The sequence below is a fragment of the Echinops telfairi genome, unplaced genomic scaffold (assembly GCF_000313985.2).
Source record: "Echinops telfairi isolate 266 unplaced genomic scaffold, ASM31398v2 ScPeMD7_8;HRSCAF=38, whole genome shotgun sequence".
NCBI classification, from domain to species: Eukaryota; Metazoa; Chordata; class Mammalia; order Afrosoricida; family Tenrecidae; genus Echinops; species Echinops telfairi.
In genome coordinates this window covers 8,854,328-8,871,608 of record NW_022103905.1, presented here as the reverse complement: position 1 = coordinate 8,871,608, position 17,281 = coordinate 8,854,328, and the positions used below count along the sequence as shown (strand labels likewise).

General features: G+C 42.3%; 1 protein-coding gene across 1 annotated transcript in view; it reads right to left on the bottom strand.

Annotated features, from left to right (window-relative positions):
* Positions 1-17,281, bottom strand: part of USP8 (ubiquitin specific peptidase 8) — a 68,723-nt gene that overhangs the window by 1,684 nt on the left and 49,758 nt on the right. The window contains exons 11-17 of the mRNA XM_045286452.1: positions 13,515-14,096; positions 5,403-5,483; positions 4,968-5,230; positions 4,128-4,340; positions 3,548-3,758; positions 2,393-2,629; positions 899-1,041 (exon numbers count right to left, since the gene is read on the bottom strand). Coding sequence (XP_045142387.1) covers positions 899-1,041; positions 2,393-2,629; positions 3,548-3,758; positions 4,128-4,340; positions 4,968-5,230; positions 5,403-5,483; positions 13,515-14,096 — 1,730 coding nt within the window. The remainder of the gene's footprint in view (positions 1-898; positions 1,042-2,392; positions 2,630-3,547; positions 3,759-4,127; positions 4,341-4,967; positions 5,231-5,402; positions 5,484-13,514; positions 14,097-17,281) is intronic.

Below are 17,281 nucleotides of genomic sequence, written 5' to 3'. Positions count from 1 at the left end.
GAATTGTAAACACTTCTATTTTTAGACTGTTCTCAAGAGTAATATGCCAAAAATGAGCTGATACCAAGGGCTTAGGTGGAGAGCAAATGTTTTGAGAATGATAAGGGCAACGAACGTACAAATGTGCTTGACCCAACTGATGTATGTATGGATTGTGATAGGGCTTGCGTGAGCCCCCAATAAAATGATTTAAAAAAGAGTAATATGCAGCATTAAGCTTTTGAGAGACTATGTAGCCATTCACAGAATATCTGCATACATCCCTATCATCCTCAAGAAGAGGAAGAAATAAGAGAGAGAATTTAATGTAAAAAATTCACACAAGATGTGAACATGTTAATACTGGAATTACTCTAACCGCCCAGGAGTCTCCTGCAATACACGATGAAACAATAAAACACAAATACTTTCTTTGAAACAAAAATTAGAGTTCTCAGTACAAGACAGAACTTCCTTTAAAAAAGCTAGCCCTCGAGAGAGCTGGAAGACATGAGGATGAAAACATGAAAAGATTCCGTGACAAGTCTGACAACTCTCCCCATGAGCGACACTGTAGACAAGCCGGCCCTCGCACTTCAGAGTGGACTTGTGCACCTGTGCACTCCAGGTGTAGCCTTGGTTTCCAGCTACACGAGCCGGCTGCTTTACACAAATCAAACCCTACGGCCGATTTTCCAGAGGCAGACCGCCAGGTCTTTCTGCATGGCAACTCGGAGGAGACAAGAAATCGTGGTGCTGCCAAGAGCAGTCTAAAGCAAGGGTGTTCTCAATGCTGCTCCCGGGTCGCCCAGAGCTACTCGAAGAAGCAGGGGACGTTCCTCTGTTCTAGGTCCTCAGCGGGCTGTGGCAGCCAGTGTAAACGCGCAGTGACTGACAAGCAGAAGGCTGGCGGCGTTACCGTTTCAGATGCACCAACAGCACAGGCGGCAGCTTCCATATCTCTATCTTTTTCAGAGAGTCCCGTCGAGCTCGGCAATGGCTGCAGTAAAATCTGTTGTTATCTGTGAGTTTTTCTTCTTTGGAAAATAATCTAAGGCAATCCTGGTGGGGAAAAAACAAGTGGCAGATGTGAATGAATATACTTCCTTTCTTCAACCCCAAAGCAGGGAGCAACCATGCCTTAAGCCACTGCGTCGGGCAACCGGGAAACGGTAAAGGAGACCACCACCGGGCCTGCCCTCTCCAGCTGTGGTCCAGGGAGGAGTGACAACAACTCCGGGACCGAGGGAAGTGCTCCGGTGGGGGAAGCACCCGAGGGAAAAGACTCTTAAAATGCTAAGACTTGCTGGAGAAAAGGGCATGCCGGAGGAGGCGGGAGCAAGTCAACAAGCTACAGAAGTCACAACACTGCTAGGTGGGAAATAGGGTATCATCTGAAGCCCCAAGCAAAACCGACTCTTACAGGAAGTGTTCCTAAATTACAGACTTCATATAACTTGCCAAATGAACCTTTAAAACCCCTGAGAGAATACTTCATTAAAAAATATGTTTAATAAGGTAATGCCACCCCCATACACACGGGGGACGAATAACAGAAATGTGGGTGAAGGGAGACAACAGACCATGTAAGACAAGAAGTAACAGGACCAAGGATTCATAAGGATGGGGATGGTCAGGGAGGGAGAGAAAAAAGAGGAGCTGATACCAAGGGCTCAAGTATAAAGAAACTGTTTTAGAAATGTTGATGGCAACATATGTACAAGTGTGTTTAATACAACTGAATGATGGATTGTTAAAAGATTTGTAAGAGCCCCCCAATAAAATGATCAAAACATTTTTTAAAGAATCTTGAAAAAGTAGAAGAAACTCCACTCGAGGGAAACAAATAACAAAATTGTAGATGAACAGATACACTGGATGGTGTAAGATATGATGTTTATGTGCATGTGTGTGTGTGTGTGTATATATATATGTAATAGGGTTCTTGGAGGGTACTGAGGGAGAGGGAGGGGATAGAGGGGAGCTGATATCAAAGAGTTTAAGAAGAAAGAAGTTGTTTTGAAACCGATGGCGGCAACAATTGTACAATTATGCTTGATCTACCGTATATACTCATGGAGAAGCCTAGTTTTTCAGCACATTTTTTAGTGCAGTATTGGTAAAATTAGGTGCCTCGGCAGATATTCAGGTCAGCTTATACTCAAGTGTATATGGTAATTGAATTATGGATTGTATGATATCCATATGAGCTCCCAATAAATGAATGATAAATAAAAATTTTTAAAAACTAAGAAAAAAGGGAAGAAAGAAAATTTCTCATTCTTTCTCATTTATATTGACTTATTACCACAGAATTTATGTATGGCTTTTACCTATGGCATTCAGAGGTAAAGACCTGGTATACATGGCAGTATTTTATCCCACACAGCCCTGTCTCTCAATCTCCACTCACCTGCAGGGAACACTTGCTTGTGGACGCTAGTGGCAGAGACAAATACATAAACGCCTCGAATGTCCGGGACTTTTTATGACAGGTGAGGCACTGCACTGTGGACTTGAACTGACCCTGGAAAAGGGCGACGATAATGGACTCATTGAGCTGCTTGTGCTTCTGCCAGGCGTGCTCGGCGGCTCGGAGGTCATCCAGGTGATCGTTGTTCTCTTCTCGGTGTCTCTTCCGGTTGTCGGCCTGGAAGCAAGTGCAGGGAAGCCCTAATTACGGCTCAGAGGCAGTGTTAAACACCAAGTGGAAGAAGAACACGGCGTACAAACACGCCGCAGATCCAGGAACACTCAGCTCTCACCACGGGAGTTCTGACCTCACCAGGTGCCATGAAGAAAACAATCTGACCCCTAAACCCACACAAAGCCACTCTCCCAAGAAACAACTCACTTAAAACCAAACAAAAAAACCTCCGTTTCATTAGCACTTAATCCATGCCACGCAATAATTCAATCGTATCAAGAAGAGTTGTAGAATTGTCGTCATATTCAATTCTAGAACATTTTTCTTCTTCCTCGTAGTCACTGATACTCATGTAATTACTGTTGTTTTTCTAATTGTGGTAAAATATATACAAGAGATCATTTTCCAATTCCACACCTTCCTCTTGCATAATCAGCGTGACGGCGCTCTTCATGCTGTACAGCCCCTGCTGAGAGCCTCGTCCAAGTTATTCCACCACCGGTGACATAAACGCACAGCCCTTCACCTGTGTGGTCAAGTATGGTTTCTGCTTATCATATTCACAAATCATACACTTCCATGGTCTAATCGCTTTTAAAATGGATGAAACAACTCACTTTTCTTGAAAGAGTGTGACTTGACATTTCTTAACATATTTTTATTTCAAAAGCTGCAAAAGTCAAACGTGAAACCTACATGCGTATCTGTGTATAGCGGGAAATTATGGTTACAACTAGACAGGGGTAATCTGTGGTAGATGCAGAGATATACACACACCTATACCTATGAGATGTAATGGTTTTCCAGTTCTGTATCTCAGCAGCCACTAGATTTGAAGAGACTGGTATCGAGCCGTCATTAACTCTAACTTTATGATGCTGAGAGAAGACGACAAGGAGGCTGATGAGCCACATGTCTTACTTTATTTAGATCTTCATGGAGACCGTCCATTAGGAACAGCAGGAGTTCTTGTGAGTCTTGCTGGCTGAATCCCGCAAACTGGTCGTTGATCTTCCCGATGGTGATCTTAAAGTCCTTCGGACTGACATACCTATACTGTCCCGTCCACAGGGCTTTCATAATGATACCAAACTCTTCGGCCACTTCGCCTTTATGGCCCAGCAAATTCGACCTTTGCAAAGAAAATTTAAATCACAAAAACAAGAAAGACAATTGAGTCCTTGATACTCAATTGTTCACATGCAGTCACCCTATATTAAAATACTTACTCAGCTCTATTACAAAAGCTAAGCGGAATCTTACTTTGATATTGCACCCCTCCACCCTGGCCCACAGCCTGGCACTGTTCCTTCCTCTTCGTCACCCTAGGGGCTTGGCCTTCTTGCACGGTTCCTTTCCTCATCTGTCAGCAAAGGTTTTTCTTGACATCTTTTGTAACAGCAAAGCTATTGTCTCATCTGCTAATTTGACTTCTCTGGAGCTGGGTGATCGGTGAGTGTGGTTGACACCATCCTATCACCATTATGTGGCATTTCTTTACCTGTTGATATCATCCTGATACAGGTTTCGATTGAAGTAATCGGCCAAATGTGGAGCATTACACAGGCACTGCAATACTGAGTTCATGTAACATGTATTCCCCAAATTACGAAGCCCAGTGAGAGCTGGTCCAGACCCTCCAAAAACAGGATTGAGATTGCGGATCTGAGAAGCAGAGAGCCTGGAGATTTCGGCTTTAGGGTAGCATACTGGCCTGAGGGAGGGAAAAAGGTACAAGATGTCTTAAAATGTGAAGCATCTGAAATTAGGGTTCACGGTACCAAAAACATCAAACTCTAGCACCTGAACCCCAATACTCCTCTCAACAGTTGTAACTACTGAGGCAAGGCAATAAAGGTAACTGGGCCTTACAACGCAGGCCGTGTCTGGATCACACTGGTTTTCTCCTTGGGCCTTCCTGGAGGGCAAACCCCTCCACCCTCTAACGTGGGTCCACGGGTCTTGGAGATACCCTGAGGGGCATTTTTAGACTTCTGAATAGGGAAGGCTCTTTCAAAATCATTTAACAAATCCTAGCAGGTTTAGCACTACTAAAAATTTGAATTCAACAAGACTGTAAAACAAGGAATCAAAATGTATCACTGTGGTACAGATATCACAGGAGACAAGGGCTATTCCGGTCCTATTATCAAAGTCTAGAACCGGGCTGTTTTAGGAAATAAGATATTTAAGTTAGCACTTGGGAAAAAACCCCAAAGACATTTTCTTCATTTCTTTATTCATCAATGGCTGAACTTTTTAACTCCCTGATAGTAAGCTGATATAGAGGAGTTTTAAAATCTAACAGAGTAAGTTAGCTCTTGGAGTGAGATGAACTTACTTGTTTTCCCGATTAACTGTGGGCGTTACTGTTAGTTTCCTCCTCTCTTCCTCTTGGAGTGCCTGGGTTATATCCGGGGAGGAGTAGGAGCGCTTCAGCTTGGAAGGCTCCTGCTCCCGCTCGGCAGGGGCCTGCGGCTTGGCTTTGTGAGTTGGAGGCGTGGAAGCGGGTGACGAGGAGGGAGCCATTTCCGGTGGGTACATATGAACAGTGTTCGTGGGTGAATGATAGTAACGAAAGGTTCCGGTGACTGAGTCAAGAAACTTAGATGAAAAAGAAAAACAAACAAAAATAACCATTATGCAAACAAAGAAATCACTCGATATTATTCCACTGCTAAATTTTTGGATTAAAATAATTTGAATAAAATGGCGATTATCATTTCTATAACCCCAAAGCATTTATTTTTGCTTCTAAGGCCAAATGCTCACATACCTTGGCCCAGCCTGAAGGCAAGCCTGGCACAATCCGCCCCATTTCTTCACTTCGAGCTCTTGTCAAAGGTTCTCGCTGAGCCTAGTTTAAAAAAAAAAAAAAAAAAGGCTTTCTGATTTTTAATTACTGTGGCCATATCGTATTTAAGCTACTTGTATCAATAAGTCATTAACTTGGTCTTGACTGCCCTAAATAGATTTTTTTATATTCTGCTTTTGATTTGCCTTCTTAAAAAAATCTCCTATATTTATTCTTACCACACAGTGCTGTAAATAAGTACAGGCAATAATAGTGAGGCACCAACATCAATATAATTAATTACTCTCACCTCCGATTAAAAACTGATATAAATAATAGAAGGCAAAAAACCCACATAATGATTATCTTTATAGTCCTCAGGTCTAAACGATACATATTCTGTTAAATACAGATATGTCCTAAATAAGCTGTTACAATAATTCTGTCACAAGAAATATAAACAGGGTATTCTTATGCAAAAAAGGATGTTAGACCCTAACCTCAACTACACATAAGATGACTTAAAAGTGGACCACACACCTTGTTCTAAGAGCTCGAATGAAACGCCTAGAAGAAAACACAGGTGTGTGTCTTCAGGATTTTTGCTTAGGCAGAGTTCCTTACACTACCAAACGCATTAGCCACGGAAGGAAAAACTGACAATGGGTGGCATGAAACCTGTTCTTCAAAAGGCACCATTAGCAAACTTTTAAAATGAGCCATAGTCTGGGACAAAGTATTTTCTAATAGTATTTCTGAAAAATGAGCAGAATCTGGAAATTTATAGAACATCAACACAACAGCCCAGTTAAAAAACAAGCAAAATATGGTTTCTAAGCACATAGAAATATTAGCAGTCATTAAAGAAATGCAAATTCAAGTACGATGACCAGGAACAACTGCTTCCTTTGCCATGCGACCAAAAGAACTGGATGGTGTCCAGCTGCCACTGCGGCACATTTCAATCAAAGGTTCCATAGAGAATCCCGATCGAAAAGAGAAAACGCAGAACAGAGTTCCAAAGGTGCATCAACTCCAGACTTTCTAAACCCACGAGAGTGGGTAAACCCTTGGAATTATTGCCCTGATATAATCTTTAAACCTTAAGCAAACAATATTCTCTGAAGTAGTCAAATCAAATAGCTTAACTAGTAAAAATTTCTTTGTCAAGCAATATGCTCTTTTAAGAACTATCTATGTGAGGTCAAATGAGTAAGAAGAACTTGAAAAATTAAAAGGATACTGAGTTTATTTCAGTGGAGGAGGGACAATTCAGAAAAAGAGGGTGAGTGGGCGCCTAATTCAATGTACATGTAGAAGCTACTGAATTGGTGTATATTCATCTACAGTGAACCCTCGCCACTTCGCGCTTCGACTTCCGCGGCTTCACTCTTACCGCGGTTTTTGCGTAACAGCGCATGCTCTGTCATTACTGCCACTGATTGGCTCATACTGTACACGCTTGATGCCATAAATAATATAATAAATAATAAATGATAATTGTAACGTCCAAAATGTTTTACTGTATTTTCCCTTTTTCGTTTAATAAATTGGGTAATACGAGTGTAATGGTGACTAAAGGGTGTTTTTTCATGTCCTCTATGCTCTAACTACGAAAATGTTTGATTTACAAATAAGGAATCCTACTTCGCGGAATTTCATTTATCACGGTAGGGTCTAGAACCGATTAACCGCGATAAACGAGGGTTCACTGTATATCTATTCTCAACAACAACAAAAACACCATAATGAGATCTCACTTAATACCCAGAATGGGTGAAATTTTAAAAGTAATAAAAAATAAAACAAACATAAAAGAACTATCAATGAAAATGCTCAGCAACAGGAAGTCTCCTACGCTGCCAGTGGGAACATCTTGTGGGTAGGTACTTTGCAAAACACTTGGCAGTTTTAAGGAATATTCATAGCAGCATTATTCATAATAGACCCAAAGTAGGTGCAATCCACATATTCATCAACTGATAAATGGATAAATGTGCTATTAACCATATCATGGAATGCGATGTAGTAATCTTTAGTTTCAAAATCACTATGCAAAATAAAATTGTATAATTCCACTGATGACTACGCATCTTCCTTGTGTGAAGAAGGTTTTAAAGTTGGCTGTGATCAGAGTTTCACAATCTGTAGGTGATTAAACATCAATAGACGGGGCCGTAAAAATGGGTGAATGTTACGGTTCATAAATGATGCCTCAACGAACTTAAGACTAAAGACAAAGATGTCTTTAAAAAGCCCTGTGGAATTTTCTACTTTCTAAAAGGAACAGAATACATTGTTGAGCTTTAAGTAGGAAGACAAACTTCTATTCCCCTAGCAGGCCAATGGATTGACCACACAAAACAAATAAAAATGGCTACCAAAGATGGCAGCCATCTCCTTCAGAGACCTCGCTCAAGACGGAGAATGGCAATATGCTTAAGATAACCGTACAAGTTACCGATCCATGTCTTCCTCCAACTACCATGGACTACGTACTTTATTTCTTTCAGAATCCTCTGTATTCTCGCTAAAAGTTCCTGGCTTTAGAGTTCCACCTTCTTGCTGTCCTTTAATTTTAACCAACTGGAAAATTGTTAAAACTTCAGAAGTAAAAGAAGATTATAATTTTTCCTAATAAAAATATATCACTAGCTAACAACGAAAAAACCCCTCTCCATTAGACTAAGAACACACGAGAAAATAAGATCTCTGAATGTTTCATTCCATGTAACCATCAAATTAACATGTACTCTCAATTAAAGGTGTAAACCCACCTGAAAAACAGTAACAATGTACGATCCATCAGGAGATTACGAGGGTGGAGGTGAAGCGAGAAGGGGAAAAGAGTGCTGATAACAAGGGCTCAATAGAAAGTAAATGTCTAGAAAAGAATGAAGACAATGTATGTACAAAACATGCCTGACTCAACTGATGTATGGATTGTGAAAAGAATTATACGAGCTCCCAATAAATGTTAAAAACCAAAAAAAAACCCACATGAAATTTCCTAACATTCTAAAGAATGGAGAAATGGACAAATCAGAGGGAGTTAAAAAGGATGAAAACCAAAGGAGACTCCCTGACTCCCAGTACATGGCCATGTGCCTGGGGAGTGTCCCTTACTGGGGCCTCATTTGAACACTAGCTTTTTAATGACATCCCATATGATTTTGATGACCTTGAAAGGGGTCATGCTAAAAAAAATTCAAGTATTAAAGAAAATGAAGAGATTATAAGATTTTATAGAGCAATATTCAAAAGTGCAAACCCATTTTATGTTTTCTGGAACATATTGAAGATATGATTTCTTAGGGGGCTTAAAATAATAATGGAAAAATGAAGCATGCAACGAATGCAATCTTAATGATTTTTCACTCTTTTATAGCACACATCATTAATTATAGTGATAATCTCGGGGCTCTTTAGATCTACAGGGTTATTTGACACCTACACCACAGAAGCCCAGGAATGTGAACGCTCTTGGCTCTCAGGGCAGCCTCAGCAAAGCATGCTGGGCAGGAAGTGGCTTGGAATCTACCAGTGCAATCTTAGGCAAATTACTTAACCTTGAAGCTTCAGTTTCATTGTACATTGTGGGGCTGTCATTAAGAATAAATATGAAAATTTAAGGCAAGTGTTTGGTGTATAAGTAGAATATATTCAACGAATAGTTTGTCTTTTTCTCTCATTTTATTGGAGGCTCATGCAGCACTGCTCACAATCCACACATCCATCCACTGTGTCAAGCACGTTTGTAGCCATCACCATTCTCAAAACATTTTCTACTTGAGCCCTTGGTATCAGCTCATTTTTTTCCCTCCCTCCCAAACCCTTTCATAATTTATGTTATTATTTTTCTACGTCTTACACTGACCGGTCTTTCACCCACTTTTCTGTTGTCCATCCCCCAGGGAGAGGGATATGTAGATCCTTGCGCTTGGTTCCTCCTTTCTCCTCCCACCTTCCCCTTCCCTTCCTGGTATCACTACTCTCATTATTGGTCCTGAAGGGTTTATCTGTCCTGGATTCTCTGTGCTTCCAGTTCTAATCTGTACCCGTGTACATGTGGTCTAGCCAGATTTGTAAGGTAGAATTGGAATCATGATGGGGGGGAGGGGAGGGAGAGGCATTAAAGAACTAGAGGAAAAGTTTATGTTTCATTGGTGCTATACTGCAACCTGACTGGCTCGTCTCTTCCTTGTAACCCTTCTGTCCCATCAATACCTCATGATCACACAGGCTGGTGTGCTTCTTCCATGTTGACTTTCTTGCTTCTCAGCTAGATGGCCGCTTGTTTATCTTGGAAGCTTTGTCTTTTGATAGCGAGGCACCATTAGCTTTTTTTTGTTTCTTTAAAAAACATTTTATTGAGGACTCGTATAACTTATCACAATCAATGCACCCATCAATTGTATGAAGCACATTTGTACATTTGTTGCCATTATCATTCTCAAAACAGTTTCTTTTTACTTGAGCCCTTGGAATCAGCTCAATTTCCCCCTCCTCCCCTCCCCCCTGATAATTTATAAATTATTATTTTTCCATGTCTTATACTGTCCGATGTCTCCCTTTACTCACTTTTCTGTTGTCCATCCCCCAGGGAGGGAGTTATATGTAGATCGTTGTGATGAGTTCCTCCTTTCTCCCCCACCTTCCCCGCCCCTCCTGGTATCACTACTCTCATTATTGGTCCTGAGGGGTTCATCTGTCCTGGATTCCCTGTGTTTCCAATTCCAATTTGTACCAGTGTACATCCTCTGGTCTAGCCGGATGTGTAGGGTAGAAATGCGATCATGATAGTGGGGGCGGTGAGAGAGGAAGCATTAAAGAACTAGAGAAAATTTGTACGTTTCATCTTTGCTACACTGCACCCTGACTGGTTCGTTTTCTCCCCATGACCCTTCTGTAAGGGGATGTCCAGTTGCCTAGATGGGCTTTGGGTATCTACTCATAAACAGTGATATGATTTTTTTTGTTCTTTGATATCTAATACGTGATCCTACAAAAAACTTGTGACCACACAGGCTGGTGTGCTTCTTCCATGTGGGCTTTGGTGCTTCTGAGCTAGATGGCTGCTTGTTTATCTTCAAGTTTTTAAGACCCCAGACGCTATATCTTTTGATGACCGGGCACCATCAGGTTACTTCACATTTGCTATGAACCCATTTTGTCTTCAGCGATCGTGTCAGGAAGCTGAGCATCACAGAATGCCAGGTCATTAGAACAAACTGTTCTTGTATTGGGGGGAGTACTTGAGTAGAGGCCCAATGATGTTTTGCAACCTTGATACTTAACATATAAATGGATGTACATAGATTTCCCTATAATTATATATAAATATATTAACATATATACATGCCTGTCCTTTGCCTCCTAGTTCTTTCCTCTATTTCCTTTTATTTACCTCTTGTCCCACTATCATGTTTGGCCTTCATTCGGGTTTCAGTAATTCCACTCAGCTACACTGCCCTTGATCAAGCCCTACCAGCCATCCTACGCCCTCCTTGGCATCGATTTTACATCACTTGTTGTTCCCTTGTCCTTCGGTTTGTTAACACCCACTTCCTTTCCCCTACCTTTCCCCCTCCAGATTGTTTATCCCACCTATCTTATCTAGATAGACATGCAGAGAAAGTAATAAGCACAAAAACAAGGCAGAGCAAAACAACAAAATAAAACAACAACAACAAAAGAAAAGCCTATAAATAGTTCCAGGTCTATTTGTTCACCTTTAGGAGTGTTTTCCTGTTGAGTCTGATGGGGAGCCACGTCATGGCCCCAAAGTCTATTTTTGGTATTCTCCAGGGACTTCACTGCTTTGCTCCCCTTGCTGTTCTGTTGCACGCCCTTAGTTTCGCCCCTGTGTGGTTGTGGTCAGATCGGCACAATTCCCACACTGTGCTTCCAGTGTTGTCCCTCATAGTGATATGGGTCAATGAGGGCCATCTTGTCCCATGGTGGGGCCGGCCCTATGGTCCTCTCTGTGCACTGGCTGCTCTGAGCAGGAATATCATCTCCGGGGCTTGGTGGGACAGGATGTGTTCCACTTTCTCTCCTTCCCTTTTCGTTTGCTCCTGTCCTCTGATCAAACGTGCCCCTCTCCCCGAGGTATAGCTTCAGTGCTGTCTTCTGTAGTGCATTCTTCTGGGGGGGGGAAAGGGGGTGTCCATGTAGTTGGGATTCGGGCCGGCCCCGCAGACCTCTCTATTGGCTCCCTGCTTCATGCCGGCATGTCCCGTCTTGGCGCACCAGGATGAAGTTTGGTTCCTCTCTCCCTCTCCAGTTAAGCTGTCTCTTAAAACAAGTGTTCACAGCTCTCCATCTCCATTGAAGGACGCCGAGAGATTTTAGTGCATGGGTTTCGTGCCCCCAATTTTGAGTACTTCAATTTTTTGCATGGGAACTACCATTTTGATCGTTAAAATCACCAGGTAAGTGTCCCTTGGATCAAAGTAACATCAGTGAATTTCTGGTATTTGTAATAAGGCTAAATGCTGCATGAGAAATACAGACAGGGGCATGTTGCAGGGCTGGCATTTAAGCTCCCATCAGAAGTCACCTTTATACTACCAACAGCTGCATTTCCATTTACACATCTGTAAAAAGGGCTATAATGGCTCCTGCTATTAGAAAAACTTATTTTGAGCTCAAAAGAAAAATATATTGTAAGCTACAAAATTAAACAAAAAAACTGAAAATAATAATACGTTAGAACACAAAGATAACCCCCCAAAACTATGGGATCAATTTTGATTTTTAACCAAAATCTGAAGCCCTGGTAGCACAGTGGATTAAGTTACTAAACAGGAGGTCAGCAGTTTGAAACCACCAGGAGCTCTGTGGGAGAAAGATGAGGCTTTCTACTCTCAGAAAGATTTACAATCTCAGAAATCCACAGGGACATTTCTTTTTCTTCTTTTTTTTATAAATAATTCAATTGGGGGCTGTTAGAGCTCTTCTAACAATCCATACATTGAATGTATCAAGCACATTTGTATATCACAGGGATAGTTATTGTATAGGGTTGCTATGAGTCAGAAATGACTGGAAAGTAGTAATACCAAATTTCTTAGTTTATAACTGAATGAGAATGGTTTATTAACAACATTACAGGAATTATAAAGAGACAAATGATATAGAAATACCCGCCCCCCCCCAAATCATTATATTTAAAGAAAACATTGGCTTGTTTAGCTGTCATGGATTTGAGACATATTCTAAATGAACACAAATTCTATTGTAAAATTATCTGGCATTTAATCCTTCCATAGTGTGAGAGAAACTGTGTTTCACTTTGGGTCTTCTAATCTGATGAGTGTATGACACATTGACATAGTTAAAGATTATTGTGCCAACCTGGCTGATAAAACACATGTGGGGTTAACTGAAGGGTAGAGGGATAAATGGCGTGGTGAGCCTCGCCTTTCTATTTCTCGGGTCTCTTGCAGGTCGGACCAGGGTGCAGCTACCTTAGCAGCTCCCTGCTTCGACTGGCAAGGCTCACTTCCTACAAGACATCCCTGAGGAGAAGCCACATGGACCTACCTCGATGCAGCCCTGGGTGCTGGAGCAGCTGTGTGGAGACCCCTGCCAGCGCTGAAATGTTTATGCGTTCACTGACTCAGCTTTCCTCCTGCAGTCTGCATCATTGTGTGTGTTTTGTGAGATGGAGGAGGACTTTGTGGATTGGTGTTGGACATATGGGTTAATGTTGGACTTGTGGGCTTGGGCAGCACTGGGTTGGGATGTTTTCTTGATGCGCACTTACCCTTTATATAAAACTCTCTCTTGTACACGAGTTTCTGTGGATTTGTTTCTCTGAAGTACCCAGACGAACACACATCAAAATGGGGACGTAGCAGTTTATCTCCATTATTAGAGTATGTTGCTAGCCATAGACACAGAAAGCAACTGCGGTCCCACCATTTTATAAAGGTACGCCACTGGCCTCAAAGGGGCGTCAGGACAAACCGGTCACGCTCCAGACGACCATTCTAAATGTCTGTTCTGGCTATGGAACAGCACCAGAGCTAGCTTTTTACGTACATTTCATTTCACTTCGTTGGCCAAACGCTATGTGCTTGGACTTACCTTGCCCGGACTGGAGTCTTCGGCCGCAGGCGCCTGGGGCACGCCTCCTGTTGACCTTCTCTGTGCGTCTGGGGTTGGACACCCCTTCCCTCTGTCTTCCATGGGCTTCCTGGCATCGGCCGTCTCATGCTCACTTTTACTTTGTCTCTTCCCGCCGGTTATTTCTTTGCTGCCCGTTCCTGAGGGTTCTCGCTCTTCTTTCTTGGCCTGCTCCCTTTCTCGCTTTTCTGTCTCTTCTTTTCGCTTCTGTTCCTTTTCTAACACTTCCTTTTCTTCGGCTTGTTGCATTCTTGCTTTTTGTTCTTGCTCTTCACTCCTCAGTTTCTCTTTTTGTTCTTCCCGTTGCCGTTCTCGGAGCTCCTTCTCCTGCTTGTTTTTCTCCATCAGAAGAGCCGTTTCTGCGTGAACGCGAGCCTTCTCTTCGTCTGTCAGCAGAGCAGTTGCTGGAGTGAATGCGGGCTTAGTGGAACGATCGGGAACGCCTTTCCCGTCCTGAGGAGACTGCTGCTCCTGGTCTGCACGTTCAGATTTTATATTAAGATCATCTGGTGGTTTTACTAGTGGTTTTTTAGTACGATCAATCTACAGTAACAAAAACAGAGCAAAATAAGATTCTGTCAAAATTCAGGAATGTAACTTCAGTTCTTGAAACTGTGATAAAAGAACCATCATTTTGGGGGAGACAACATCTGCCAGAATGCCTATTTGTCAATCACTCTATGTCAAGGTTTCTCTTAGGGTCGATCCTGCGTGGAAGGTATCTAAATGCCACCCATACTTCTTCTTAGCTCTACACTTTTAATTCACCCTGATATATTCTGTAGATAAAAGAGTTAATATGCCATTCTAAAACCTAAAAGCTAGACCTGGGTATCCCTAGACTGAGGTTCTGTTTTCATATATCCACTGCCTACTCAACATCTTCATGTGAGAACTACTCATGAGTTCCCTCCACAAGTAGGGTCACCTTCCATTGGTCCTTCTCTCACAGGCACTGGACTGGTTACCTGAAAGTCCTCTATGATATGCTCATCCAGCTTCTTACACTGATGACTTTCCTGGGATCTGTGTTTAGACCAACCACCGCCAGCCAAGTCCATGCCAACATCCTCTCAGTTACCACCTGGTTGCCTAGATCATCAATCTATTTCTCCACATTGTAGTTCAACTCTCCTGGATGCCAGTGAGTCAATGCTGACTCATGGCGACCCCCTGTGGATTCCCAAGACTGTTTCCGGAAGTAGAAAGCACAGTCCTCCTCCTGTGGAGCTGCTGGTGCTTTGGAAGTCCAGCCCTTAACCACTACACCACCATGACTCCTCCACAGCGTCGTCAATCATGTACAACACAAGTCTGATTAAGGCCCTCCCCTGCTTAAAATCCAACTTTAAATCGTTATCTACCGTACTAAGATTACATCTGAAATCATTACTTAACACGGCCCTTCTAGTCACAAGCCTCCCTTGTGTGATGTATTGTCAACTTCTATACCAGTGGTTACAATCTCATTTTACAGCCCGTTATACGTATGCTAATGATGGGATCATGGTGGGATCTACTTTGAGTGTCCACCTTGCTAAAGGGTCTAACACAAGCCACCACCCGTTTCCTTGGGGTAAGGCAAAAAGCACACCTCCACCGAAGCCATCTCTGTGATATCCTTTTCCAGCTGAGCAGCCAGAGAAGCAAGCAAACGCTGCTTCTTGCCTCTGCATGACCTCTGGCTCTTGGGACTTGAGTTGAGGATTATCGCCTAGCCTTATAGATGAGGACGACCCTCTAGACCAGCAGTGGGGAGCTTTTTTTCCGTAAAGGGTCACTTGGATATTTGTAACAGCATGTGCAGACCAAGCAAAATGATCAACTTCAAAATTAGCCTGCTATATTTGGCCCAACACTTAATTAACTCACCCCTAATGTGATGGCTGGAATTGCTTCTCTTTGGTGAGGCGTGTGGTAGGTGATTTTGGACGTTCTCCACCCCTGCTCCAGACAGATAACTACACTTTGGATGTGGACCTGACCAGCACCTACAACCACATGAACCAGTTCCTAACACCTGTGAGCTCCATGAGACCTTGCAGCAAACTGCCACACCCTGGACAAGAGGGCTTATACTACAGGGAGGTATCGTGGCTGATAGCAGGGATAATGGAGTGCCACTGCATTTGGGGAAAGTTATCACATTTGGGGCATGTTTAATCTCTACTCCGTTGGGGCTAGTTCTGTATTAACTTTATTAAAAAGAATTACTTTTGCACATGGCCTATGAGGCCTTGTGAAGCCTCGCTCTTGCCGACCTCATCACTGTTCTATACACCACTCATACTTACCTTTCAAAGGATTCCTCAAAGATGCCATCCTCCTTCTCAACCTAGATCTCTATACCCAAACAGTGCCCACCAGAGCAACAGGTCTTGGCTGCAGCATTTCTCCCTCAGAATAATTCCCTGAAATCTTGGACTGGAACGAGCCCAGTCCCCTGACACATGCTCTCGAAATTCCTGTCACTTCCCCTTGTTGACCTCACTTGAATTCTGTGTAAATAATGATATGTGTAAAATTTTCTTTTTCCTCCAGGAAGGCAGAGACTCTGTCTGACATAAGGTCAACAACTACCTTATTGTCGGAATGAGTAAAATAGTCTACAATCACTTCCAGAAGAGATACTACTACCTTTCAAGATAAATAACCCATAAACTAAACTGGTTTTTGGGACACAAGTGCTGATAACCTCGGTTTCATGGTGCACTCGCTGTACACTGTCAGAGGTGACCACATCACTTCCTGAGGAGGCGCTTTGTTGGAACAAGACCACTCAGCATTGTGAATACATCTATCAGTAACAAGCTACATGCAATCTTTCCAAAACATTTTATATAAACAATAAAGCAGATTGGAAATTGATTGTGGTAGCAATTGTACAATACTGCTTGATGTGACTGAGCCATGGAATGATATATGTATTCACTGCTAATTAAAAATAAATTTAAAGAAAACGAAAGCAGAAGAGTCAGTGGGAAAAATTATCCTTCCTCCTTCACTTCTTTTTGCCTCTTCATAATAAATACATCTATTTTCTATTCTTTTCTACGTTTTGTTCGCAAGTGAAGAGGCACCGAGGCAATGAAGTGAACATTAAAAGGTGGACCAGGAAGCAACAGAAATGCTAGCCCACCCACACTTTGGTGGCTCAATCCATTATTCTAAAGCCTCAGAAACACAACTGATTCAATCCCTTTTTAATTTAAAAATCTTCAATGGTTTTCCTATTTGTATAGATGAAAAATTAATTTGATACAAGTCTCTCGTTAGGACTCCTGTCCATCTTCCTAATCTTATCTATTGTCACATTACTCTCTCCGTCACCTACTTGTCAGCATGCCAAGTCACTGGCTGTTCCTTTAGCGCACCCTGTGCCTTCAGTCAAATCCTCTTCTGGTCTCTCCACCCCCGACCCTAGGGAACAGCTTAAACATGGTCGACTCTATGAAGACCCAGCCCATGCCCTTGGCTAGGATTTCCCCCTGCTCTTTACTCTAATGACTACTACAGTGATGATGATGATGATGGGTCTTATGCTACAGATGATCTTCTAGAGCGCTCTCCTCCTAGCATCAGACAGAATCTGCGTCTTACTCTTGCTAACCCTTCCTTTAGAAGGGTTTCCTATAGAAGATCCTTAAAACACACTCCACAAATGAAAACAAAGAACTTTACCATTTCAAATGATAATATCTTGGTTACTTACTTAAGAAAATAGAACT